The sequence below is a fragment of the Salmo salar genome, chromosome ssa28 (assembly GCF_905237065.1).
Source record: "Salmo salar chromosome ssa28, Ssal_v3.1, whole genome shotgun sequence".
Lineage (NCBI taxonomy): Eukaryota > Metazoa > Chordata > Actinopteri > Salmoniformes > Salmonidae > Salmo > Salmo salar.
The window spans coordinates 3,893,752-3,920,048 of NC_059469.1; the positions used below are offsets into that span (position 1 = coordinate 3,893,752).

Sequence of the window (26,297 nt, forward strand, 5' to 3'; positions counted from 1 at the left end):
TAGCTATTTAGACACCCAGCAAGTTTAGCACTCACCAAAGTCAGATTTACTATAAGAAAAATGTTATTACCTTTGCTGTTTTTGTCAGAATGCACTCCCAGGACTTCTACTTCAATAACAAATGTTGGTTTGGTCCAAAATAATCCATCGTTATATCCAAACAGCGGCGTTTTGTTCGTGCGTTCAAGACCCTATCCGAAAGGGTAAATAAGGGTGACGAGCATGGCACAATTCGTGACAAAAAAATTCTAAATATTCCATTACCGTACTTCGAAGCATGTCAACCGCTGTTTAAAATAAATTTTTCTCATAAAAAAGCGATAATATTCCGACCGGGAATCTGCGTTTAGGTAAACAGACAAAAGAAAAGAAAGCATTCGGTCGACTCGGGCACGCGCCTAAGCCCATAGTACTCTGAGCGGCCACTTGCCAAAAGCGATAAAGTGTTTCAGTCAGAGCCTGCCTCGATATCGTTCAGCTTTTTCCCGGGCTCTGAGAGCCTATGGGAGCCGTAGGAAGTGTCACGTTATTGCAAAGATCCTCAGTCTTCAATAAAAAGAGTCAAGATGAAACACAACTTCTCAGACAGGCCACTTCCTGCATGGAATCTTCTCAGGTTTTGGCCTGCCATATGAATTCTGTTATATATAGACACCATTCAAACAGTTTTAGAAACTTTAGGGTGTTTTCTATCCAAAGCCAATAATTATATGCATATTCTAGTTACTGGGCAGGAGTAGTAACCAGATTAAATCGGGTACGTTTTTTATCCGGCTGTGTCAATACTGCCCCCTAGCCCTAACCGGTTAAGATGGTCATGTTATGGTTCATTTAGCTATTTGATTTTTAATTTAGTACCCCTTTAGGTACAGTGCCTTGCGAAAGTATTCGGCCCCCTTGAACTTTTCGACCTTTTGCCACATTTCAGGCTTCAAACATAAAGATATAAAACTGTAATTTTTTGTGAAGAATCAACAACAAGTGGGACACAATCATGAAGTGGAACGAAATTTATTGGATATTTCAAACTTTTTTAACAAATAAAAAACTGAAAAATTGGGCGTGCTAAATTATTCAGTCCCTTTACTTTCAGTGCAGCAAACTCTCTCCAGAAGTTCAGTGAGGATCTCTGAATGATCCAATGTTGACCTAAATGACTAATGATGATAAATAGAATCCACCTGTGTGTAATCAAGTCTCCGTATAAATGCATCTGCTCTGTGATAGTCTCAGAGGTCCGTTTAAAGCGCGGAGAGCATCATGAAGAACAAGGAACACACCAGGCAGGTCCGAGATACTGTTGTGGAGAAGTTTAAAGCCGGATTTGGATACAAAAAGATTTCCCAAGCTTTAAACATCCCAAGGAGCACTGTGCAAGCGATAATATTGAAATGGAAGGAGTATCAGACCACTGCAAATCTACGAAGACCCGGCCGTCCCTCTAAACTTTCAGCTCATACAAGGAGAAAACTGATCAGAGATGCAGCCAAGAGGCCCATGATCACTCTGGATGAACTGCAGAGATCTACAGCTGAGGTGGGAGACTCTGTCCATAGGACAACAATCAGTCGTATACTGCACAAATCTGGCCTTTATGGAAGAGTGGCAAGAAGAAAGCCATTTCTTAAAGATATCCATAAAAAGTGTTGTTTAAAGTTTGCCACTAGCCACCTGGGAGACACACCAAACATGTGGAAGAAGGTGCTCTGGTCAGATGAAACCAAAATCGAACTTTTTGGCAACAATGCAAAACGTTATGTTTGGCGTAAAAAGCAACACAGCTCATCACCCTGAACACAACATCCCCACTGTCAAACATGGTGGTGGCAGCATCATGGTTTGGGCCTGCTTTTCTTCAGCAGGGGCAGGGAAGATGGTTAAAATTGATGGGAAGATGGATGGAGCCAAATACAGGACCATTCTGGAAGAAAACCTGATGGAGTCTGCAAAAGACCTGAGACTGGGACGGAGATTTGTCTTCCAACAAGACAATGATCCAAAACATAAAGCAAAATCTACAATGGAATGGTTCACAAATAAACATATCCAGGTGTTAGAATGGCCAAGTCAAAGTCCAGACCTGAATCCAATCGAGAATCTGTGGAAAGAACTGAAAACTGCTGTTCAAACGCTCTCCATCCAACCTCACTGAGCTCGAGCTGTTTTGCAAGGAGGAATGGGCAAAAATGTCAGTCTCTCGATGTGCAAAACTGATAGAGACATACCCCAAGCGACTTACAGCTGTAATTGCAGCAAAAGGTGGCGCTACAAAGTATTAACTTAAGGGGGCTGAATAATTTTGCACGCCCAATTTTTCAGTTTTTTATTTGTTTGAAATATCCAATAAATTTCGTTCCACTTCATGATTGTGTCCCACTTGTTGTTGATTCTTCACAAAAAATTACAGTTTTATATCTATGTTTGAAGCCTGAAATGTGGCAAAAGGTCAAAGTTCAAGGGGGCCGAATTCTTTCGCAAGGCACTGTATCAAAAAAAAAAATTTTGATAAAAAAATGTCTTTTGGCCTTTATTACTAAAGGCCATAGAGACGCATTGAACAACAAATTCATAAATGTCAAAAAGGACAGTAATTTTTTTTTAATAAGAAACAAGGCTTTTGATGTGTCTATCCTAAATCTAGGAGATATCTAAAAATAAAAAATAAGGAAATGTGTGTGTATATTTTTGTGTGGGTAGGCACAAAAATCCTGTGACACTTGTGGGTGTCGTACAGAAAAACGGAGAACACCATCGCGTTTGAGTCTCCCTTTTCCATATAGTGGTTTCTAGGTCAAACTGTTCGGATGCTACAGACGTCTAAGTGAGAAGACCCATTTTTTCCCGGGATGTCTCATTGTCTGACAAGCACCGCTCTAGCCCTGCCATTTACTGTTCTCAGTCTCGGAGTGGAAATGTTGTTTGCAGAGTTCACGACCTGCTACATTTGTGAGAAACAAACAGGTTTTGGTTCATTTCATAACCATAATTTACGAGATTTATTTTGTTTGGAGTGCTCCATGTGAGCAATAAACAGGTAAACTGATTTCTCTGTCCTGATAATGTTGAAGGAGCGTGCGCACACAGAAGTACCTGGCCTGCTGCGTTGAAATGTAGGAGTGTTTTTAACATCCATTGCGAATGATAATATAGTAAAGCTATAGTTCCTCAAAGTAAGTTATTTGAAAAATCTTTCCAACAATCTCCCATTTGATAATCACCAATCCTCAGTGTGAAAGCCCAATGGAAGTTATTGTCCTACTGATACATTGGCCTATAGGCTATGAGTTCCACACGCTAATTTCTTTAGCGTGTGGAATGCTGCCCTACCAAGCAAAAAGGCAGTAACTGCTCATCGCGTGGAACTGAGAAAAATTATTTTTATTTACCTTGGTTTCACACTAACTTTATGCAGTTACTGCTAACTTGACTGTTGCCTGCACTTGAATGGTGAATGGGAGGCACACTTTAATTACCAGTTGAAAAATAAAAATATTTGGTAGCTGCTAGCTATGCTTGTATAACTTTTTATAAGCTGGATTTGCCTGTTTTTGCAATTAGTTTAGGTTAGTTTTAGCTCGTTAACATTTAGCTATGTGATTTCGCTTTTAGTTTGTGCTAATTTTCCAGTCTGGTTAGAGGCCCAATGGGCTTTTCTTGCATTTTAGCGCCCCCTTGTGTGCTATGCCGGTAATGCCGTAAATCCCGGTATGAAAATCTGGATACCGCCCAAGCCTAGGTCCTACGAAAGTTGTAATGATGAACTTAGCCTTAAGATGGGCCCTGATCTGATCTGTCTCAGCCCTCTTTATCAGATGGTCTGGTCACGGGCAAGGCTGTGATCGATGCACCCCCTAATAGCACATCAACACCAACAGGAAAGACTGCTGACAACATTGCCTGCTACAGAGGAGGGAAGGCGGGATAGCAGGAAAGGATGGGGGACTGTGGAAAAAAGAGAAAAGGAGAGAGGATAGAGAATGCATCCATACTGGTTAAAATACAGATGGAGAAAGTGAAGAGAACGATGAGAGGAATAGATGGAAAGGGAGAGTGAGCAGTGGAGGAGAGATGTATGACGACGGGGGTGTGAGAGGGCAGGCTGTGAGACTGGGACAGACCAAGGAGAGGGAGGCTGAGAGCAGCTGTACTGCAGTGCAGAATCCTGTTGTCACGATACCCACATATTTTGCCGTAATAGCCAGTTACAGAACAGCTCTTTTGAGTTCAAGAGAGAGCCATGCATTAATGAATCAATTATACAGTGATACAATCGATCTCACTTAGGTTTTACCAATTTAACTACATAACAACATAATAGTAATAATTGATTTGAATGATACATCTCTATTAATAAACTGGTTTAATCAAGATGTAGCCTAGGTCTATTCACAATACAGGTGAATCACAGGTGTCTGGTGGCACCTTAATTGGGGAGGACGGGTTTATACTAGTGGCTGGAATGGAATGAAATCAAACACCACACGCATGGTTTGCATTCATAATCTCCAGTACCACCACCCCAACATGTGAAAATGGTGCATTTCACATGTTGATGTTGGGGTGGAGATGCTGAATATGAAGTTGTAAAAAATGGTTTCCCTTTTAACAATTTGCAGTAGTTCTACATTCCGTGTTTGCATTATTCAAGTGTGTTAACTTCTGTGCAGCATGAGTGGGGAGCTAACATGATGCAGCCAAGACTCCCAGTGAGTGCAGTGGTTCAGGACAGGCTACAGCTGGCAATGAGAAAGTGGAGCAGGCACGGTGCGCTCGTGCTATAAGGGGACATTGGCTGTGCTGATTGACCAATTTCATCCTCTTTCAATCAGTAGACCAACTGGATCCTCTTTCAATCAGTAAACTACTACGGGAGACACATTTGATAGAAGTATCACAAATTCTAGTATCGAAAAAGTACAGAAGTTTCGTATACCTTGCAACATGAGTGCAGAACATCCAGCAGTGTGTGTTAGGGATGTGACAAATGGAAATGTTTTCTTAACATTAACCCCTGGTCGGGCTACGGGACGGACATCCAGCGAAAAATCCTATCGCCATTAGCGAATATAGGACTATGTTATATCGTTTTATAGATACACCTCTCCTGAATCGAACCACGTTGTCCGATTTCAAAAAGGCTTTACAGCAAAAGCAAAACATTAGATTATGTTAGAGGAGTATATCGTAAAAGTAGCCACATAGCCATTTTCCGACCAACCACATGCATCACAAATAACCAAAAAAAACAGCTAAATGCAGCACTAACCTTTGACAATCTTCATCAGATGACACTCCTAGGACATCATGTTACACAATACATGCATTCTTTTGTTCGATAAAGTTCATATTTATATATAAAAACAGCATTTTACATCGGCGCGTGACGTTGACTAACTATTTTCCCTCAAATGCATCCGGTGAAACAGCGCTACAATTTACTAAATTACTATTCGAAAACATTTTTCAAATGTAATATTGTCATTCTAAGATTTATAGATGAATATCTCTTGAAAGCACCTGTAATGCCAGATTTAAAAATAACTTTACTGGGTAATCACACTTTGCGATAAAAGGGGATGCGATACTCAGAAAAATAGGCTACCGTTACAGGTCAGCGCCATCTTGGAACAATTGCATATCAAATCTACTCTTGTATACTATTGTCAATAATCCCTTACCTTTGATTATCTTCCTCAGAAAAGCACTTCCAGGAATCCCAGGTCCACAACAATGTATTTTCATTCGAAAAAGTTAATCCTTTACGTCCCAATGGCTTGTTCTTGTTAGCGCGTTCTGAAGGCTGCTCCAAAACTTCCGTCGGCAATAAAATGCATTTTTTTTAAAATTTAGGTTCATTCAAACATGTCAAACGTTGTATAACATAAATCTTTAGGGCCTTTTTCAACCAGAGCTCCAATAAGATTCAAGGGGGACGATTGCATTGTCTTTCAAAACGTTTCGAAAGGGGAGGGTAGCCAGGGGCGCCGGCGTCATAATGGTGATGGCCCTCCTCATGTGACCACTTTCCACAGCGTCTCATTCAGTCAGTTTTCACAGTAGGAGACTCAAACCACTTTGTAAAGACTGGGGACATCTAGTGGAAGCAATAGGAAGTGGTCAATGAAACATTGCTCACGGTGTGATTAATAGGCAAAGTGATGAAGTTGAGTCCGCAATTCAGAATTCCACATCCTGTTACGATCGGTCTTTGGGTTTTGACTGCCATATGAGTTCTGTTATACTCACAGACACCATTCAAACAGTTTTAGAAACTTTAGGGTGTTTTCTATCCACAAGTATTAATTATATGCATATCCTAGCTTCTGAGTTTGAGTAGGAGGCCATTTAAAATGGGCACAATTTTTTTTCAAAAATCGCTGTAGCGCCCCCTATCCTTGGCGACCGTCAAGAGGTTAAGGGTCCCAACTTTGTTTTAAGGTTTAAACGTTCACACACCTAGAGTGTGTGTCAGACTCAGGGTGGCCATACTTGTGAACGTTAAGTGTTTTTAAGCATCAGCCAATTAAAATCGTAGGCTACATGTTAGCTGTTCCCATTATATAACATGGCACATTCAGCGCTTTTCTAACCTCACCAGGTGGCCGTAATTATTTCCTGTAACAAATTCCGCATCAGCCTATCAAAGATCTTAAACTTTTTCTCCACAAACCAATAGTGTTTCTTAAAATAGGTCAACTTGGCCACGAGAGGGATATATTTAAACCTCCAAATTCAAGGTTTACTCTTTTTTTTCGTTCAACTGCACACCGAAGACCATACATATGTGGATTAGAGGTCGACCGATTATGATTTTTCAACGCCGATACTGATTAATCGGCCGGTTATTTTCTCTTTTTTTTTATAATGACAATTACAACAATACTGAATGAACACTTATTTTAACTTAATATAATACATCAATAAAATCAATTTAGCCTCAAATAAATAATGAAACATGTTCAATTTGGTTTAAATAATGCAAAACAAAGTGTTGGAGAAGAAAGTAAAAGTGCAATATGTGCCATGTAAGAAAGCTAATGTTTAAGTGCCTTGCTCAGAACATGGGAACATATGAAAGCTAGTGGTTCCTTTTAACACGAGTCTTCAATATTCCCAGGTAAGAAGTTTTAGGTTGTAGTTATTATATTATTATAGGAATTATAGGACTATTACTATTACATATACCTTTGACTATTGGATGTTCTTATAGGCACTTTAGTATTGCCAGTGTAACAGTATAGCTTCCGTCCCTCTCCTCGATCCTACCTGGGCTCAAATCAGGAACACATCGACAACAGCCACCCTCGAAGCAGCGTTACCCATGCAGAGGAAGGGAAACAACCACTCCCAAGTCTCAGAGCGAGTGACGTTTGAAACGCTATTAGCGTGCACCCGGCTAACTAGCTAGCCATTTCACATCGGTTACACCAGCCTAATCTTGGGAGTTGATAGGCTTGAAGGGGTGGGTATAATTTGTGGAACGTTCCAACAGGAATCTGTTCCAAAAAAACGTAAAGTAAAAGGTTGCCAACCAACAACGCATACAAAGTAGCAACGCATACAAACCTAGCTAACTAGCTGCCGAATAGGCATCAACTCACCACGTAGCTTATTCTTAATGTTTGTCCATAGGCTACCAGAGTGAGGACAGACATTTTTCGGAATAAACGTGATGAGTGAAAAACGCAATGAAATAGACCACTCCCTACCCGGTATCTTATTCTGCCGCTATACAACTTTGTATGCGTTGTTTTTTGGAAACCTTGTTATTTACGAAGTTTTTGGAATAGATTCCTGTTGGAACGTTCCACAAATTATACCCACCCAGGTTGAAGTCATAAACAGCGCAATGCTTGAAGCACAGCAAAGGGCTGTTTTGAATGAATGCTTACGAGCCTGCTGCTGCCTACCACCGCTCAGTCAGACTGCTCTATCAAATCATAGACTTAATTATAATATAATAAACACACAGAAATACGAGCCTTGGGTCATTAATATGGTCGAATCTGGAAATTATCATCTCGAAAACAAAAGTTTTTTTCTTTCAGTGAAATACGGAACTGTGACGTATTTTATCTAACGGGTGGCATCCCTAAGTTTAAATATTCCTGTTAGGCATTGATGTTTATGGTTAGGTACATTGGTGCAACGACAGTACTTTTTTTCGCAAATGCGCTTGTTAAATCAACACCCGTTTTGTCGAAGTAGGCTGTGATTCAATGAAAATGAACAGGCGATCATATGCAACGCAGGACACGTTAGATAAACTAGTAATATCATCAACCATGTGTAGTTAACTAGTGATTATGTTTAAGATTGATAGTTTTTTATAAGTCTAATGCTAGCTAGGGACTTACCTTTGCTTCTTGCTGCCCTCGCGTTACAGGTAGTCAGCCTGTTAATCCTTGTGGAGTGCAATGTAAGGCAGGTGGTTAGAGCGTTGGACTGGTAACCGAAGGTTGCAAAAACGAATCCCCCCTGAACAAGGCAGTTAACCCCCATTTCTAGGCCGTCATTGTAAATAAGAATGTGTTCTTAATCTGACTTGCCTAGTTAAATAAAGGTGTAAAAAAATATATGTATATTATTTTTTTAATATTTAAAACAAAATAAAAAATCGGCAAATCGGTGGCCAAATATACCGATTACCGATTGTTATGAAAACGTGAAATCGGCCATTCCGATTAATCGGTCGACCTCTAATGTGGATACCAAAATTATTTTTTTCATTTCAACAGTTTTCTGGAAGAAATGGTGCATTATTTGAAAAAAGTGCAAGGGTGCCAATATTTTTGTTCACAACTGTACATGCACACAAACTATCTAGGTCAAATTGGGGAGAGGTGTTGTGCCGTGAGGTGTTGCTTTATCTGTTTTTTTTAAACCAGGTTTGCTGTTCACTTGAGCAATTTGAGATGAAACGGAGTTCCATGCAATAATGTCTCTATAATACTGTACGCTTGAATTTGTTCTGGATTTGGGGACTGTGAAAAGACCCCTGGTGGCATGTCTGGTGGGGTAAATGTGTGTCAGCTGTGTAAGTTGACAATGCAAACAATTTGGGATTTTCAACACATTAATGTCACTTATAAAAAGAATGTGATGCAGTCAGTCTCTCCTCAACTCTTATCCAAGAGAGACTGGCATGCCATAGTATTTATATCAACCCTCTGATTACAATGAAGAGCAAGACGTGCCTCTCTGTTCTTGTTCAGCTGCAGCTTAACTAGGTGTTTCCTTGCAGCACTCGACCACACGACTGGACAATAATCAAGATTAGACAAAACTAGAGCCTGCGGGATTTGGTTTTTGGAATGTGTTGCCAGCATCTCTTTATTACGGACAGACCTCAGCCCCATCTTTACAACCATTGAATCTACAGCACCAGTCAAAAGTTTGTACACCTACTCATTTTAAGGGTTTTTCTTTATTTGTACTATTTTCTACATTGTAGAATAATAGTGAAGACATCAACAGTATGAAATAACACATATGGAATCATGTAGTAACCCAAAAAAGTGTTAAATTCTCAACCAGCTTAATCTGGAATGCTTCTCCAACAGTCTTGAAGGTGTTCCCACATATGCTGAGCACTTGTTGGCTGCTTTTCCTTCACTTTGCGGTCCAACTCTTCCCAACTCTTTGGGTCATTGTCCTGTTGAAAAACAAATGAAAAAAAAAGCTAACCAGATGGGATGGCGTTTCGCTTCAGAATGTTGTGATAGCCATGCTGGTTCAGTGTGCCTTGAATTATAAATAAATCACCGACAGTGTCACCAGCAAAGCACCATCACAGAGATCATCCATTCACCTACTCTGCGTCTCACAAAGACATGGCGGATGGAACCAAAAATCTCACATTTGGACTCCTCTGACCAAAGGACAGATTTCCACCGGTCTAATGTCCATTGCTCATGTTTCTTGGCCCAAGAAAGTCTCTTCTTCTTATTGGTGTCCTTTAGTTGTGATTTCTTTGCAGCAATTCAACCAAGAAGGCCTGATTTCACGCAGTCTCCTCTAAACAGTTGATGTTGAGATGTGTCTATTACTTGAACTCTGAAGCATTTATTTGCGCTGCAATTTCTGAGGCTGGTAACTCTAATGAACTTATCCTCTGCAGCAGAGGTAACTCTGGGTCTTCCTTTCCTCATGAGAGCCAGTTTCATCATAGCGCTTGATGGTTTTTGCGACTGCACTTGAAGAAACATTCAAAGTTCTTGAAATTTTCCAGATTGACTGACCATGTCTTAATAAAGTAAAGGACTGTCGTTTCTCTTTGCTTATTTGAGCTGTTCTTGTCATAATATGGACTTGGTGTTTTACTAAATACAGATATCTTCTATATACCACCCCTACTTTGTCACAACACAACTGATTGGCTTGAATGCATTAAGAAGGAAAGAAATTCCACAAATTAACTTTTAATAAGGCACACCTGTTAATTGAAATGCATTCTAGGTAACTACCTCATGAAGCTGTTTGAGAGAATGCCAAGAGTGTGCAAAGCTGTCATCAAGGCAAAGGGTGGCTACTTTGATGTTGCATGTTCGATAATAGGCTATAGCCTTTTGACTGTAAGACGATAGGCTTGCTATTGTTGGATGTTTTCATTAAGCTCTCAACGAAAAATGTCCGTTCTTTGTATGCATTTTCTGTTAGTCACATTTTACTGTTTAGGGAAAAAATTACTGTTTGTTGACCGGTTAATGAGGGTCGGTTAGTTGGCAACAAAATTGCCTGAAATTTGCATCCCAAGTACATGTAAGTGTAGGCCTGAACATCTATATAATATTGGCTATAGTAGCAGCAATTATTTATTATGTATCAGTGCCAGTAGCATATGTGTCGGTCTGCAAGAGGGACTCCAACAAAAAGCTCTTCTTTAAATGTATTCAATCTTAATTTAAAAGGTTTTGGCTGGCCTTCTCTTCACAACACGCTAGCACAATAAATGTAATTCTACATTTCAAAATAAAAAAAACTCAGCTGGGATTTGAACCTGCCGCAAATGGATAAAATAACCAGGTTCCAGGCTCGCAACACTGTGAGCTAGCCTAATTGTCCAATTTGAAAATTGGTGCGTGTTTTAGCTAACTTTGATTAGCAGACCGTGCCGTTTTGATTGCTGTTAAGGAGGCTGTCACAGAGAAGTTTTCTATCGCGTCCAGCTACATCGACAATTTTAATTGGCTGATACGGAATTAAAACCGGATATATTCACGGCCACCTGGTGAGGATGACATGGGGCTAAATGGGCCAGGTTATGTAATGGGAAAGGCTAACATGTAGCCTTTGATCACGTACTACTACGTCAATGATTTTAATTGGCTGATGCTTAAACTTTTTCTAATATTCGCAAGTATGGCCCCAGGGTTTTATGGAGTTTTTGTCTTGTCTGTGTTTTCTTTCTCACGCGTGCACTCTCTCTCTCCTCTCCGTTTCTGTCTCTGTGTGTGTGATTTGTGCTTCCACCTCACCAACGGATTTTGGCCGAGGCAATAGTCACGTGTCACTATGATCTCTCAGCTCACTCAGGTGGCATGTCACCAGGGACACTGTGGCAGGACAGCTTGCCACGCCGAAATGGGCTCAGTGCAAAATGTTACAGCAAAGAAACTAACAGGAAGGCTACCCTAAAAGCAGCCTAAAGAAAAGGGAACCAAAAGTCTAGGTCTATTTCAAGATCTGGTTGTAGGCCTACCTATATTATTGATATGATGCCAGATGGGTTCTCTTTATTGAGAATACATTGTGTGTAGTGGACTTGTGATCTCCAGGCTGATGATGTCAGGGGAGGGGTTTGGCAGGTGTGGAAGCTAGTGATCTTTTCCACCTTGCCAAAAGTGCAGAGATGTGGCAAGGACAGTGTAAGCAAACACCCACACGCCAGCTGAAAACGACACTGGCTTTCTCTCTCCATGACAAAATGGATGTGGTGTTTTATCATGTGCCTTCCATCCCTTTGTGTCCCAGAGATGCCAGGTGTTCTCTTCAGCCAGTTTGTTGTACTTTACTTTCTTTTCACAAAAGACAATGTAAATTTGCTCCTCTTTTCGTTGCAGACTTTCTCTCCATTAAGCTCTAACATGGCTGCCGACTTTCACTATAAACCGGATAAATCCGGTCTGATTGACCGACCTGAGTCTTTGTGAGTTTATGATGGTGATGATGACGCTTTTGGTTTCTATCAGTGATCCTCAACCTGTGGCCCTCTCTCGTCCCCCGCAGGCCAAGTCGTGTGTCTGTCACATGTGCGGTGCCCACCTGAACCGGCTCCACTCCTGCCTCTACTGCGTCTTCTTCGGCTGCTTCACCAAGAAACACATCCACGAGCACGCCAAAAACAAACGACACAATCTAGGTAAGACAGGCGCGCGCACACACAAGCGCAACAAACGCTTGAGAACATCACATCAAACTGCTCACTGTCCTGTCAGGTTGGGCGGTGCTGTAGTATAGCTCTCCTCCTCTCCTATGGACCACAGCTTGAGTCCACACCAGCTCTACACTGCCCTCACAGAGGGGAAGCCATAGGAATAGTGTTGTGCCGACATGGCCGTACTGGTCATCCTATACTCAAATCGACAGTTGATAGTCGGATCGGATGATACTCATGATTGGAGAAAAACGGAAGTGTTTTTTTTAATATGCCTAAGTAGATATAGGCAAAATACCTCCCTGCACATTCTCACTGCAAAGAATCTGCAGATTAGAAGCAGCGCACAGAGGGGTGTCTGAACTTGCAGCGGGCAGCCAAATTTGCTGTCAACCAGTTAGAATGCGGATCAGCGGTTCGTCTTTTTTTCCCCCTTACCCTTGCCCCCGCTTGTTAGATATTATTCACATTGATAGCTTCATAGCAAACGTCCTCGCCGTGTAATTTATCATAGTAGCAGGCAGCAGCAATCTAAACCGAAAAACATGCAAGGAAAAGTGATTGGGTGAAATTATGACGCGAGTGGACGGAGAAATACAGTTTCACTTTATCCAATTAGAGCGCAGGATCAAAGTACAGCCCGCCCTTCTCTTTACAGACAGCCAGTTGAGTTATTTAGACCATGTAGAACCTCGCACATGACTGCCTGACATGAGAAAGAAGCGTGCTGGCACCCGATAAAAAAATAATAATAATAAAAATGGCGCCCGATTTAAAAAATAAAATAAAATAATAATAATAATAATAATAAAAAAATGGCACTAGATTTTTTTTAAACATTTTTTATAATATAAAAAAATTATCACGGATAATTTAAAAAAAAATGTATGTGCTCTGCTCCTCCGTCTTACTTCATTCATATTTGACACGTCAGACCTGTACAGCACCACCACGACACTCCGCCCCCTGCCAGGTCCCTCACCCAAACCCCTGAAACATTAAAGACTCCTAATTACCCCCTTCGCTTAACTAGGCAGGCCTCGGCCGCCCCTCCTCCACCCCCATTCAGCCTCCAATCACACACGGGGCCCGAACAAAGGCTGCTAAGTAGCTAATTATACTGTTGAGGAGGGTAATAAGCACCCAGTAAATAAAAAGGTACATCCTTTTGTTCCGCTCAAGGGTTTTTATGGTGGCAGAACCCCAAATGAGCCAATGTCAAGATGAACGTGTCGACAAACCTTGTTTGGGTTATCGTCGCTGTACCACATCAGAGATGGAGCTGATGGCGACATAAATCACCAACTCGTTATGCAACCTAACGCAACATAATTGCAACACAATGCAACACGCCAGGACTGATGCCCCAGGGGCTATTGAATGTCGCCTGTGTAGTTGGCCACATAAGCACTAGGCACCAGTGGGGTTGCTGATTCTCTGTTGCACAAATGTGCCTGAGCAGCTCAGTGCATTGCAGCCCAGGTCTATTAGCCTGTAGGCCATAGATAGATTTACACTACAGCGGGAGGAGAAGAAAAGAACGGCCGATCTCACTAGATGAGTGTGCAGAGTAATTAACATGTCTTAATAAAACCCAACACAATTCAATTAAACCAGTTCCTTCATTTTGCAGTCATTTTTTTGGGGGGGGTTTCTTTCTTCCTTTCAGATATTTGGTCTGTTCTTCCTCTATTTTGGCTCTTCATGTTGTTTCTCCCTGTATCGGGTTATTTCTTTCTCTCCCTTCTTTTTCTCGGTTCCCATGGTTACATGAAGGTCTGTGGGTTTATTTTCATTTTGTCTTCTCTCAGCAAGTCTCACCTTGTTATGCAACTTTGTTCTCACTCTCTCTCTCTCTCTCTCCAGCTCTTATTGTGCCATTAACAGTGTGGCTGTTATTCAATCTGAGTCCTAAGGCTAGTGTTTTACTTTTTCAGTCTCTCTATCCTATTTTTGTGCCCGGGTTTTTAGGTAAATTGCATCCCTCGTTGATGTGGCAATCTGCAGGAAAGTTATATTTTCACTGTAATGACAGCATTATACACTTATGTCCAATATCCACAACATATTACAGCTGTAAAACTGGTTGTATTTGGTTTGGTGTGTGAATTGAATCCACAGGCAGACTTGATGTTCCACTCTTTGCTATTAGCTGCAGCTTGGTACTCTTCAACACCTGCAGGGCCCAGTCTGTCATTTCAATACATTCAGTCACAGCTGGGACACCAGTCAACACCATATCTATCCACATTTTAATACCCGTAATGAATCATTCGGGCGATCATTTAGACACACACAACCTGCATTCCCGTGCTTTCTCCACATACACCTAATGATTGTTATGTCTGCCTCAAGCAGCCAATTGCATAGGCAGGTTGTCATGGGAACTGCAAACAGGTATTGGAGCTGCGGTTGCTGAGAAGGTGAGGAGGATATGAGAGAGGGAGGGGGGAGAGAGGAATAGGGAGAGGTGAAGCTTTTACCTGGCTCTATCCTCTTTCTATCCCTCTGTCTGTGTGGGTACCTGCATGCATGGTAGCTGACTAGTTGACTGTGAAAAGTCAGATTTTCAGATGAAGTGGTGTAAAGATATGAACAATGGCTGACAATGGTATTAGAAAACGGGGGGCACTTTACACTACGTTCATAAATAGACATTTATCAAAACATTATCAAGTGGGGATGTGTTCACATCGTCACATTGACTATAATCCCTCCCTCTCAACCCGGATCTTTTTCTACGCCAAGAATGTTATCAGAAAGTCAAGATGTCAGCGCATAAGCTGGCCTTGCAGAGGTAGAGAGCTAGCTAGCTGCTTACTCCTTTCTCCAGGACAAATCTTGGATTTGCGACCCAAATTGGCACCCTTTTCCCTCTGTAGTGCACTGGGCCCTGGTCAGAGGTAGTACACTATATAGGGAGTAGGGTGCCATTTAGGATGCACCCCTAGAGCTACAAATGAATAGAATGTTCCAACGTAGCCTTGAGCTGTTTCATACCTCCTTCTCCTCCCCATTTATCATTTGTCACTTCATTCTCTTTCTGTCTCTGTTTTTCTTCCAGCTATAGATCTATTGTATGGAGGTATATATTGCTTTGTGTGCCAAGACTACATATACGACAAAGATATGGAACAGATTGCCAAAGAGGAACAAAGGAAAGCGTGGAAATTGCAAGGTAAGTTCTTTCCCCTATTCAATCCCCCCAGTATTTCCCTCTGACTTATACAGTGACACCTCGGTTATAATCACAGCTTTTGTTTTTTAAACTTTTTGATTTATTGCTCGAGTTTAGCGTTCTCTCTCGCTCTCTCTTTTGGCCTGTACCCAGTCCCATTCACCAAGCCCTGCCCCCCTGTCACTCAAGCAGGCAGTTTCTCATGCTCAAGATTCACTCTGCAGTGCAATGCATTGACCAAACAACGGCATGCAGTCAACAGGTCTTTCCAAAAAAGAACAACGCACCTTTCTATTTTGCTTCTTAATATAAATCCACATGTTTTCTGTAGTATACTATTCTTTTGTGTAACTTGCTAGTAAGTTGGTTAGAGCAAGCTACAAAAGTCCCCCTAATGCTAATCGCTTGCTAGCTAAATCTGGGAAACACTCTTTTCACACTACTTCGATAGCAGGTTAGGAGATTGATGTTAAGGTTAGGAAAAGGGTTAGCGAAAATGCACTCCTAACCTGCTACGAAAATCGCTTTTTCTCTAAGTGGTGTGAAGTGTCTCAACTTTTTAAAAACGTGTATTTTTTCCCACATAGACACACCCTATATGCATCGATCTTGTCTGATGCTTTAAGCGTACTGTTTGAAATAAGACACAAACAAGAGGGGAGCCAGATATCAGGATAACTAGGAGAAAAAAATTGACCCGACCATCCCCATACTGCTCCTACTGGCTTTGGCAGATTCTGCTGTTACTTTCCTGAAGTTGCCGGTAATTGGCTACACGAGGAGTCAGCAACCTTTTCTGATGTGGAATTTAAATTTATCTTACCACTTCTACCTGATCTGCGTGCCAGTTATGGTTTTCATATGCACTTTTTTGTGCAACAGTTTAATTTCATTTATAATAATGTCTTCGTATATCACAATTATTGTCATGTGGTTAATCAAAATTCTATCTAAATGAAAATGATACAAACCTAAAAGGCAACTTCTATTGTCATTGCCAATTATGTAAAAATAGCCTATAAAGACAACAAATAAAAACATTGCAGCCTGCAGGTAGAAAATATCCATTAAAAAAAATGTTTATCCAATAAATCACATTGGCTATGCATGGCCTGTCTGCAACTAACTTGAAACATTGGTTTAACTATTAACTTGGGTCTGGCCTGAAGCTCATGCTAGCAAAATTGCAACATTGTATAAGATATTATGGGCCCTCAGTTTCCCAAGCCAGTAAGCTCGTGAAAGACACAGATATATAGGCTAGTTTGGCAAGGAAAAATAAGTAATCAAGTAGGCCTATTTTATTAACTTTTTCTCTTTCATGCTGAGTGGTTATCGAAAGGGAGAGAGCTGGAAATATTTTTCAAATACATTGAGGAGACAGGATTGTGTCAAGGCACAGATCTGGGGAAAGGAACCTAAAAATGATTTCAGCATTGAAGGTCCTCAAGAACACAGTGGCCTCCATCATTATAAATGGAAGAAGTTTGGAACCACCAAGACCCTTCCTAGAGCTGTCCTACCGGCCAAACTGAGCAATCGGGGGAGAAGGGCCTTGGTCTCAAGCACCCGATGGTCACTCTGACAGAGCTCCAGAGTTCCTCTGTGGAGATGGGAGAACCTTCCAGAAAAACCACCATCTCTGCAGCACTCTACCAATCAGGCCTTTATGGTAGAGTGGCCAGACAGAAGCACTGCTCAGTAAAAAGCAACTGATAGCCCGCTTCGAGTTTGCCAAAAGGCACCTAAAGCATGAGAAACAAGATTCTCTGGTCTGATGAAACAAAGATTGAACTCTTTGGCCTGAATGCCAAGCGTCACGTCAGGAGGAAACCTGGCACCATCCCTACGGTTAAGCATGGTGGTGGCAGCATCACGCTGTGGGGATGTTTTTCAGTCGCAGGGCCTGGGAGACTAGTCAGGATCGAGGCAAAGATGAACGTAGCAAAGTACAGAGAGAACCTTGATTCAAACCTGCTCCAGAGTGCTCGGGACCTCAGACTGGGGTGAAGGTTCACCTTCCAAATGACATCAACCCAAAGCACAAAGCCAAGACAACGGAGGAGTGGCTTCGGGACAAGTCTCTGAATGTCCTTGAGTGGCCCAGCCAGAGCCCGGACTTGACTCAAATATCTCTAGAGAGACCTGAAAATAACTGTGCTGCGATGCTCCACATCCAACCTGACATAGCTTGAGAGGATCTGCAGCGAAGAATGGGAGAAACTCCCCAAATTCAGGTGTGCCAAGCTTGTAGCGTCATACTCAAGACTCGAGGCTGTAATCGCTGCCAAAAGTACTGAGTAAAGGGTCTGAATACTTGGGATATTTCTTGAAAACTGTTTTTGCTTTGTCATTATTTGGTATTGTGTGTGGATTGAGGGGGAAAAAACAATTTAATCAATTTTAGAATAAGTATGTAACATAACAAAATTTGGAGGTCTGAATACATTCCGAATGCGCTGTACATGCATACATGCATGCAAGTACGTATGTGGACATCCTTTCAAATTAGTGGATTCGGCAGTTTGAGCCACACCCGTTGCTGACAGATGTATAAAATCAAGCATACAGCCATGCAATCTCCATAGACAAACATTGGCAGTAGAATGGCCTTACAGAAGAGCTCAGTGACTTTCAACGTGGCACCGTCATAGGATGCCACCTTTCCAACAAGTCAGTTCGTCAAATTTATGCCATACTAGAGCTATCCCCGTCCACCTGTAAGTGCTGTTATTGTGAAGTGGAAACGTCTAGGAGCAATAACTGCTCAGCCACGAAGTGGTAGGCCTTACAAGCTCACAGAACGGGACCGCCGAGTGCTGAAGCACCTAACGTATAAAAATCGTTGGTCCTCAACACTCACTACGAGCAACAAACTGCCTCTGGAAGCAATGTCAGCACAATAACTGTTTGTCGGAAGCTTCATGAAATGGGCTTCCGCGGCCGAGCTGCCGCACACAAGCCTAAGATCACCATGCGCAATGCCAAGCGTTGGCTGGAGTGGGCTTGGCAGATGCCTGGAGAATGTTACCTGCCCCTTAGTTCTAGTGAAGGGAAATCTTAACGCTACAGCGTACAATGACATTCTAGACAATTATCTACTTCCAACTTTGTGGCAACAGTTTGGGGAAGGCCCTTTCCTGTTTCAGCATGACAATGCCCCAGTGTACAAAGCGAGGTCCATACAGAAATGGTTTTGGTCGGTGTGGAAGAACTTGACTATCGCAAGTAAAAATCGCAATATTTGGGACCAAAATCGCAATAATTTTGGGGGGTTTCCCTTTATTGTGCAGCCCTAGTGCTGTACATTACTGCACCTCTGGTATATATAAAATGCATATTATCTAGAGATTCCACTGCATTGGCCATGTAGGTTTCCCTATTTCCTATTCCCCTCCCTTCAGGTTTAAGGTAAAGCTACCTATCTAGTTAAATCTAAGTCCTCACATCCTCTCTCTAGCTCTCCGCCTTGCACTTGTTTTTTTTACTGATTTCTTTCCTGTTGTCGTGTGTGTGTGTGTGTGTGTGTGTGTGTGTGTGTGTGTGTGTGTGTGTGTGTGTGTGTGTGTGTGTGTGTGTGTGTGTGTGTGTGTGTGTGTGTCAGGTGTAGGGGAGAAGTATTCGACGTGGGAGCCCACCAAACGAGAGCTGGAGCTGCTGCGGCACAATCCAAAGCGTCGGAAAATGACGACAAACTGCACCATTGGTAAGGGCTCCTCCTCCCAGTGCTGCACTGTCTGGCTACAGCAAGAGTTGTCTTGTGCCTGGTCTGAAAACAAACCATACTCCCTGGTCCCTTATCCTAGCTTCTTACCCCTGCCTAGCCCATACCCTCTCCCCTTTCTGTATTTCCAAATCTGAAGAATCCCAATAATGGGATAAACAATATGGCAGAAGGAAATTATAAGGCTTGGCATATTATAAGGCCATTGGCTTATTGAACCCGCCATATTGGTCCATTCAGACCTGCCAACACAGAAGGGTTGGAAGGGACTAGGGTGAACAGCTCTAGTCTGCTTCTCTCTATATGGGCGTAGTTCATTTCCTATGAGGTTCAGTGTGATGACAGCATCTGCAGTACAGACTGTGTGATGTCTGTGGGCGGATAGAACCCCCAGTCTCTCCTTAATCTCATTGCAGAGACTTCTGTTGGCTGTGTCTGAAAAATGTGTTTATCTGGGAAAGTGTGTGTGCGGGAGAGGGGGAGAGAGAGAGAGAGAGAGAGAGAGAGAGAGAGAAATACATACAGTAGTAGTATGTTATTGATCAGGGATTTAGGAAGTGCTGTCCAGTGGAGAAATAAGACATTCCTCTCCTCTCTCTCATCCCTCTCTAATTCTCACCCCTCCTCCTCCACACAGCTATGGAGCAGCTCAGACAGAGTTGGAGATGAGTGGTGTTAAAAAGCATCGCAGTGTGCTACTGCTAGGTGCTAAACGTTCACGCTCGCTTGCTCTCTCTCTCGTGCTGTCTCTCTCGCACTTGGAAATCTCAATTTGTCTTTTTGTCAAGATGCCGTGTACTGTGTGTAATGGTGCCCTGTGGTGGTGGGGGGGGGGGCAACATGCTGCTCACCCCAGGGTTCTAGAGTGAGCAGCTGGTCAGGGGCAATGTGTTTTTTAATACACAAACGTTTGGAGTCACTTAGAAATGTCCTTGTTTTTGAAAGAAAAGCCCCCCAAAAAATTGCCCATTAAAATAACATCAAATTGATCAGAAATGCAGTGTAGACATTGTTAATGTTATACATTTACTATTGTAGCTGGAAACGGCTGATTTTTTTAAAGGAATATCTACATAGGCGTTTTCTTTAAAAAACAAGGACATTTCCAACTGACCCCAAACTTTTGAACGGAAGTGTATGCCATTATGTCTTTGTTTTCGTGGCATTTGTATAATACGTTTAGAAGAGATAATTGAAAATAATGCCATTGTTGATTTCAATGCTTTTTTTTCATTATTTAGGCTATTTTTCTCTTGAACCATATGGTCTATCTACTAGAAACTCATGGACAATATGGACAGAGATATAACACGTCTATACTGTATATATAATTCATTTTATAAAAAGTTATTCAAATCAAAATTGTATTTGTCACATGCTTTGTAAACAGCAGGTGTAGGCTATTAGTGAAATGCTTACTTACAGGTCCTTTCCAACAACACAGAGTCAGATAAAACATTAAATGACGTAGAGACATGAGGAATAAACGCACAGTGAATAAAGAATAACAATAACGAGTCAAAAATAACATGGCTATATACAGGGAGTACCAGTACCAAGTCGATGTGCAGGGGTACCAGGTAATTGAGGTAGTTACAGTACCAGTCCAAAGTTTAGAAACACCTACTCATTCCAGGGTTCTTCTTTGTTTACTATTTTCTGCATAATAGTAAAGACATCAAAACTATGAAATAACACATATGGAATCATGTAGCCAAAAAAGTGTTAAACAAATCAAAATATATATTGTATTTGAGATTCTTCAAAGTAGCCACCCATTGCCTTGATGACAGCTTTGCACATTCTCGCCCCTCTGTTTCCTGTAGTTTCCTGTAGTCCACGATCAGCTCCTTTGTCTTGCTGATGTTGAGGGTGAGGTTGTTGTTGTCCTGGCACCACACTGCCAGGTCTCTGACAACATCCATATAGGCTGCATCATTGTCATGTGTGTGTGATCAGTCCTACCACCGTCGTGTCATCAGAAAACTTGATGGTGTTGGCGTCTTACATGCAGTCGCGTGTGAACAGGGTGTACAGGAGGGGATTGAGCACACACCCCTGAGGGGCTCCCGTGTTGATGGTCTGCATGGCGGATGTGTTGTTGCCTACCCTCACCGCCTGGGGGCGGCCGGTCAGGACGTCCAGAATCCAGTTGCAGAGGGAGGTGTTCAGTCAGTGTCCTGAGCTTGGAGTGGACTATGGCATTGAATGATAAGCTGTAGTCAATGAACAGCATTCTTACCTTGGGTATTGCTTTTGTCCAGGTGGGCAGTGTAGAGTGCAATAGAGATTGCGTCATGGTGTTGATGTGAGCCATGACCAGTCTTTCAAAGCTTTTCATGGCTATAGATGTGAGTGCTATGGGGCGATAGTCCTTTAGGCAGGTTACCGTGGCTTTCTTGGGCACGGGGGACTATTATTCAAGTATAAATTACCAAAGTTACCATAGATTGCCGTAGATGACCTGTTATTTACCCAAATGACTGAAAATTCCAGTAACTTCGGTAAATTACCTGTAGCTTTACATGCAACCCTACCTGTCAGGGTATCCCAGCTCAGTGGGTCTTACCCTGTTGCCCTCCTGCCAGTGTGAGGCTGCTGTGTTCACTCCAGCCTCCGTCTAGGGACCACTGTGGCCATCTGTTACAGCCATGTCTCCACTGGTTCTCATTTACTGTAGTGGTTTTGGCACTGGAAATGATATTCAAGATTGGTATTATGTCTGTTTCTGCATGTCTCTCTCTCAAGCGCTCTCTTTATTTCCCCCATTTACCTGTCTTCCTTTCTCTCTCCATCTTCCTCTGCCTTCTGCTTCTCTCTCTCTCTTGCTCGACCTCTAACCCTCCCCTCTCGCCGTCAGGTCTTCGAGGTCTGATCAACCTGGGCAACACGTGTTTTATGAACTGTATCGTCCAGGCCCTCACCCATACACCCCTGCTGCGGGACTTCTTCCTGTCCGACAGACACAAGTGTGAAATGCAGTCCAACTCCTGTCTGGTGTGTGAGATGTCACAGCTCTTTCAGGAGGTAAGGGGGTTCAAAATATCTCTCTCTTTCAGGCTCGCACACCTCCTCCATTCTCCTTCCTCTTTCTTTCCCACCCCACCTCTACGGCTGTCTAACGCTCTTGTTCTAAATCTCTCTCAACCCAAAACTATCTTCTCTTTTTATTTTTCTCTACCCCCTCTCTCCCTCTAAAACCATTGTAGTGGAAGTACTTAGCTAGCGAGGTCGTTGTCACATTGAATCAGTACGTGGTGGGATTTGCATGGTTTAAGTTCCTGTTTCATCCCGCCCCTTCTCCAACCCTTATTCTCTCTTATACCTCTTTTTATTTTCCCTCGCCTCAATTTCTCTCTCTCTCCATTCCCCCTCTTCTTCTACCCTCACATTTAACATTTTCGTTCTTTCTTCCTCCTATTTTTCTCATCTCTCCCTCTCTCTCTGTCAGTTCTACTCGGGCCACCGTTCACCCCACATTCCCTTCCGACTGCTGCACCTGGTGTGGACTCACGCGCGCCACCTAGCAGGATACGAGCAGCAGGATGCCCACGAGTTCCTCATCGCTGCCCTGGACGTGTTGCACCGCCATTGCAAAGGTTTGCGTCATAGTACAGGGGTCGTACGCATAGAATCACGCAGGAACACACACACACACACTACATTATAAGACCTACCTTTTTTATATATACAGTGGCAAACACGAATACATTACACAGCCTTACACCCACATACAGTGCCTTCGGAAAGTATTCAGACCCCTTGACTTATTCCACATTGTTACGTTTAACCTTTCTGGCGCAGGGGTTCCGCTAGCGACCCACCTCGATAACATCCGGTGAAATTGCAGAACGCGAAATTCAAATTACACAAATAGAAATATTTAACATTCATGAAAATACAAGTGTCATACATCAAAATAAAGCTTAACTTCTTGTTAATCCAGCCGCTGTGTCAGATTTCAAAAAGGCTTTACGGCGAAAGCACACCATGCAATTATCTGAGGACAGCACCCCGCATACAAAAGCATGAAAAAAATGTTCAACCAGGCAGGTGCGCTACGAAAGTCAGAGATGGCGATATAATAAATGCCTTACCTTTGAAGATCATCTTCTGTTGGCACTCCAAAAGGTCCCAGCTACATCACAAATGCTCCTTTTATTCGATTAAGTCCTTCTTTTATAACCCCAAAAACTCAGTTTAGCTGGCGCCCTTCATTCAATAATCCACCGGTTTCCCTCCTTCAAAATGCATACAAAATGAATCCCAAACGTTACCAATGAACTTCTCCAAACAAGTCAAACAACGTTTATAATCAAACCTCAGGTACCCTAATACGTAAATAAATGATAAAATTTAAGATGGAGAATCGTTATTGTCTTTACCGGAGATAAACAACAAAGAACGCGCTCTCATCCACGCGCATGAGAACACTACAGCCAAAATGGGAGCCACTTAGAAAAACTACAAATTCTAGCTCATTTTCCCAAAAACAAGCCTGAAACTCTTTCTAAAGACTGTTGACATCTAGTGGAAGCCCTAGGAACTGCACTCTGGGAGGATTTTGCCTCATAATAAACATGACAGCCATTGGAAACAGTGGTAGGCTAAAATCTTTTTATGTTTTGGATGGTTTGTCCTCGGGGTTTTGCCTGCCATATCAGTTCTGTTATACTCACAGACATAATTTTAGAGTGTTTTATACCCAAATCTACCAATTATATGCATATCCTAGCTTCTGGGCCTGAGTAACAGGCAGTTGACTTTGGGCACGCTTTTCATCCGGACGTCAAAATACTGCCCCCTAGCCCAAAGAGGTTATTAAGCCTTATTCTAAAATGTATTAAATAGTTTTTTTCCCTCATTAACACAGTACCCCATAATGTCAAAGAAAAAACAGGTTTTTGAAATATTGCTAATTTATAATAAAACAAAACACTGAAATATCATATTTACATAAGTATTCAGACCCGTTACTCAGTACTTTGTTGAAGCACCATTGGCAGCGATTACAGCCTCGAGTCTTCTTGGGTATGATGCTATAACTTTGGCACACCTCTATTTGGGGATTTTCTCTCATTCTTCTCTGCAGATCCTCTCAAGCTCTGTCAGGTTGGATGGGGAGCGTTGCTGCACAGCTATTTTTTATGTCTCTCCAGAAATGTTAGATCAGGTTCAAGTCCAGGTTCTGGCTGGGCCACACAAGGACATTCAGAGACGTGTCCTGAAGCCACTCCTGTGTTGTCTTGGTTGTGTGCTTAGGGTCGTTGTCTAATTGGAAGATGAACCTAAGCCCCAGTCTGAAGTCCTGAACACTCGGGACTAGGTTTTCATCAAGGATCTCTGTACTTTTCTCCGTTCCTCTTTCCCTCGATCCTGACTAGTCTCCCAGTCCCTGCCGCTGAAAAACATCCCCACAGCATGATGCTGCCACCACCATGCTTCACCGTAGGGATGTTGTCAAGTTTCCTCCAGATATGACGCTTGGCATTCAATCTTGATTTCAAACTCCAAGCGTGCTGTCATGTGCCTTTTACTGAAGAGTGGCTTCCATCTGGCCACTCTACCATAATGTCCTGATTGGTGGAGTGCTTCAGAGATGGTTGTCCTTCTGGAAGGTTCTCCCATCTCCACAGAGGAACTCTGTGCCATCGGGTTCTTGGTCACCTCCCTGACCAAGGCCCTTCTCCCCCAATTGTTCAGTTTGGCTGGGCGGCCAGCTCTTTGTGGTTCCAAACTTCCATTTAAGAATGATGGAGGGCACCGTTTTCTTGGGGACATTCAATGCTGCAGAAATGTTTGGGTACCCTTCCCCAGATCTGTGCCTCGACACAATCCTGTCTCTGAGCTCTACGGACAATTCCTTCGACCTCATGGCTTGGATTTTGCTGTGACATGCACTGTCAACTGTGGGACTTTTTTTATAGACAGTGTGCCTTTCCAGATCATGTCCAATCAATCTAATTTACCACAGGGGACTCCAAGTTGTAGAAACTTTTCAAGGATGATCAATGGAAACAGGATCCACCAGGACTCAATTTCGAGTCTCATAGCAAAGGGTCTGAATACTTATGTAAATAAGGTATTTCTCGTTTTAATACGTTTTGTAAAATTTCTAAAAACCTGTTTTTAGAATATGGCTCTATCGGAAAAACTCAAAGGGTATGAATACTTTCCGAAGGCACTGTACATGTACTCATACAAACTTGTACAGACAATCAGATTGCAGAAAGCAGACTGCTCTACTCAAATGGCACCCACGCTCTCTACTTCTGCTACAGTCAAATGGTGGGAGGAAAAGCAGGAATACGGGAAAGGAAGGGAGCAGTGGTTGGGGGAGAATGAACTAGAGAGGAGGAGAAGTGAAGAAAATGACTGGTCTGCTAGCTGACTGCCTGGATGAGCTGAGATGAGGGGCTGCTAATTGACACAGACAAAGAGCCTCTTTACATAAGTGCTGATTGTGTTTGCTTAGCTCTGTGTCCTCCTTCAACATCCCTCATTCTCTCCACTCTTTCTCTCTCGATTTGTCTTTCTCTGATACTGTGGTGTGGGGGGGGGGAGTTCTGCAGCAGTCGACAAGCTTTAATTCTCAATCGTGTGTTTTGTCCCTGTCCTCTCGATGTTCACCAAGGAGATGATAACGGGAAGAAGGCCAACAACCCCAATAACTGCAACTGCATCATCGACCAAATCTTCACTGGGGGTCTGCAGTCTGACGTCACCTGTCAAGTCTGCCAGTATGCTCCTCCATCTTTCTCTGTGTGTGTGTGTGTGTGTGTGTGCGTGTGCGTGCGTGTCAGCCGTGTGAAAGTTCTTTCCTCTACATCTTTGCTTCACCCTTACTGTTTGTTTGTGTGGGCGTGTGTACCATTGATGCATCATGTTGATCAGGTTTCAAACCAGCACTTTTAAAAACATTTTCTTTTGTTTTACATCACTCACTCTCAGCCCTGGTCAGACCCCCTCTCTGCAGTGAGTCAAGGAGAGTGGGACTGATTTAATTTTTTTATTTTTTA

The 26,297-nt window shown here is 42.5% G+C and overlaps 1 protein-coding gene across 5 annotated transcripts in view; it reads left to right on the plus strand.

Annotated features, from left to right (window-relative positions):
* LOC106589337 (ubiquitin carboxyl-terminal hydrolase 22) overlaps positions 1–26,297 on the plus strand; it is a 52,205-nt gene that overhangs the window by 18,949 nt on the left and 6,959 nt on the right. For 3 of the 5 annotated variants that reach the window (XR_006762537.1, XM_014179180.2, XM_045710071.1), the window contains exons 2-7: positions 12,229–12,361; positions 15,441–15,554; positions 19,159–19,260; positions 22,139–22,305; positions 22,730–22,877; positions 25,913–26,018. Coding sequence is in view for 4 of the 5 variants with exons in the window: in XM_014179180.2 (XP_014034655.2) it covers positions 12,229–12,361; positions 15,441–15,554; positions 19,159–19,260; positions 22,139–22,305; positions 22,730–22,877; positions 25,913–26,018 (770 nt within the window). In the remaining variant the exon portion in view is untranslated. The remainder of the gene's footprint in view (positions 1–12,228; positions 12,362–15,440; positions 15,555–19,158; positions 19,261–22,138; positions 22,306–22,729; positions 22,878–25,912; positions 26,019–26,297) is intronic. The other 2 variants (XM_045710069.1, XM_045710072.1) reach the window with 1 other exon arrangement.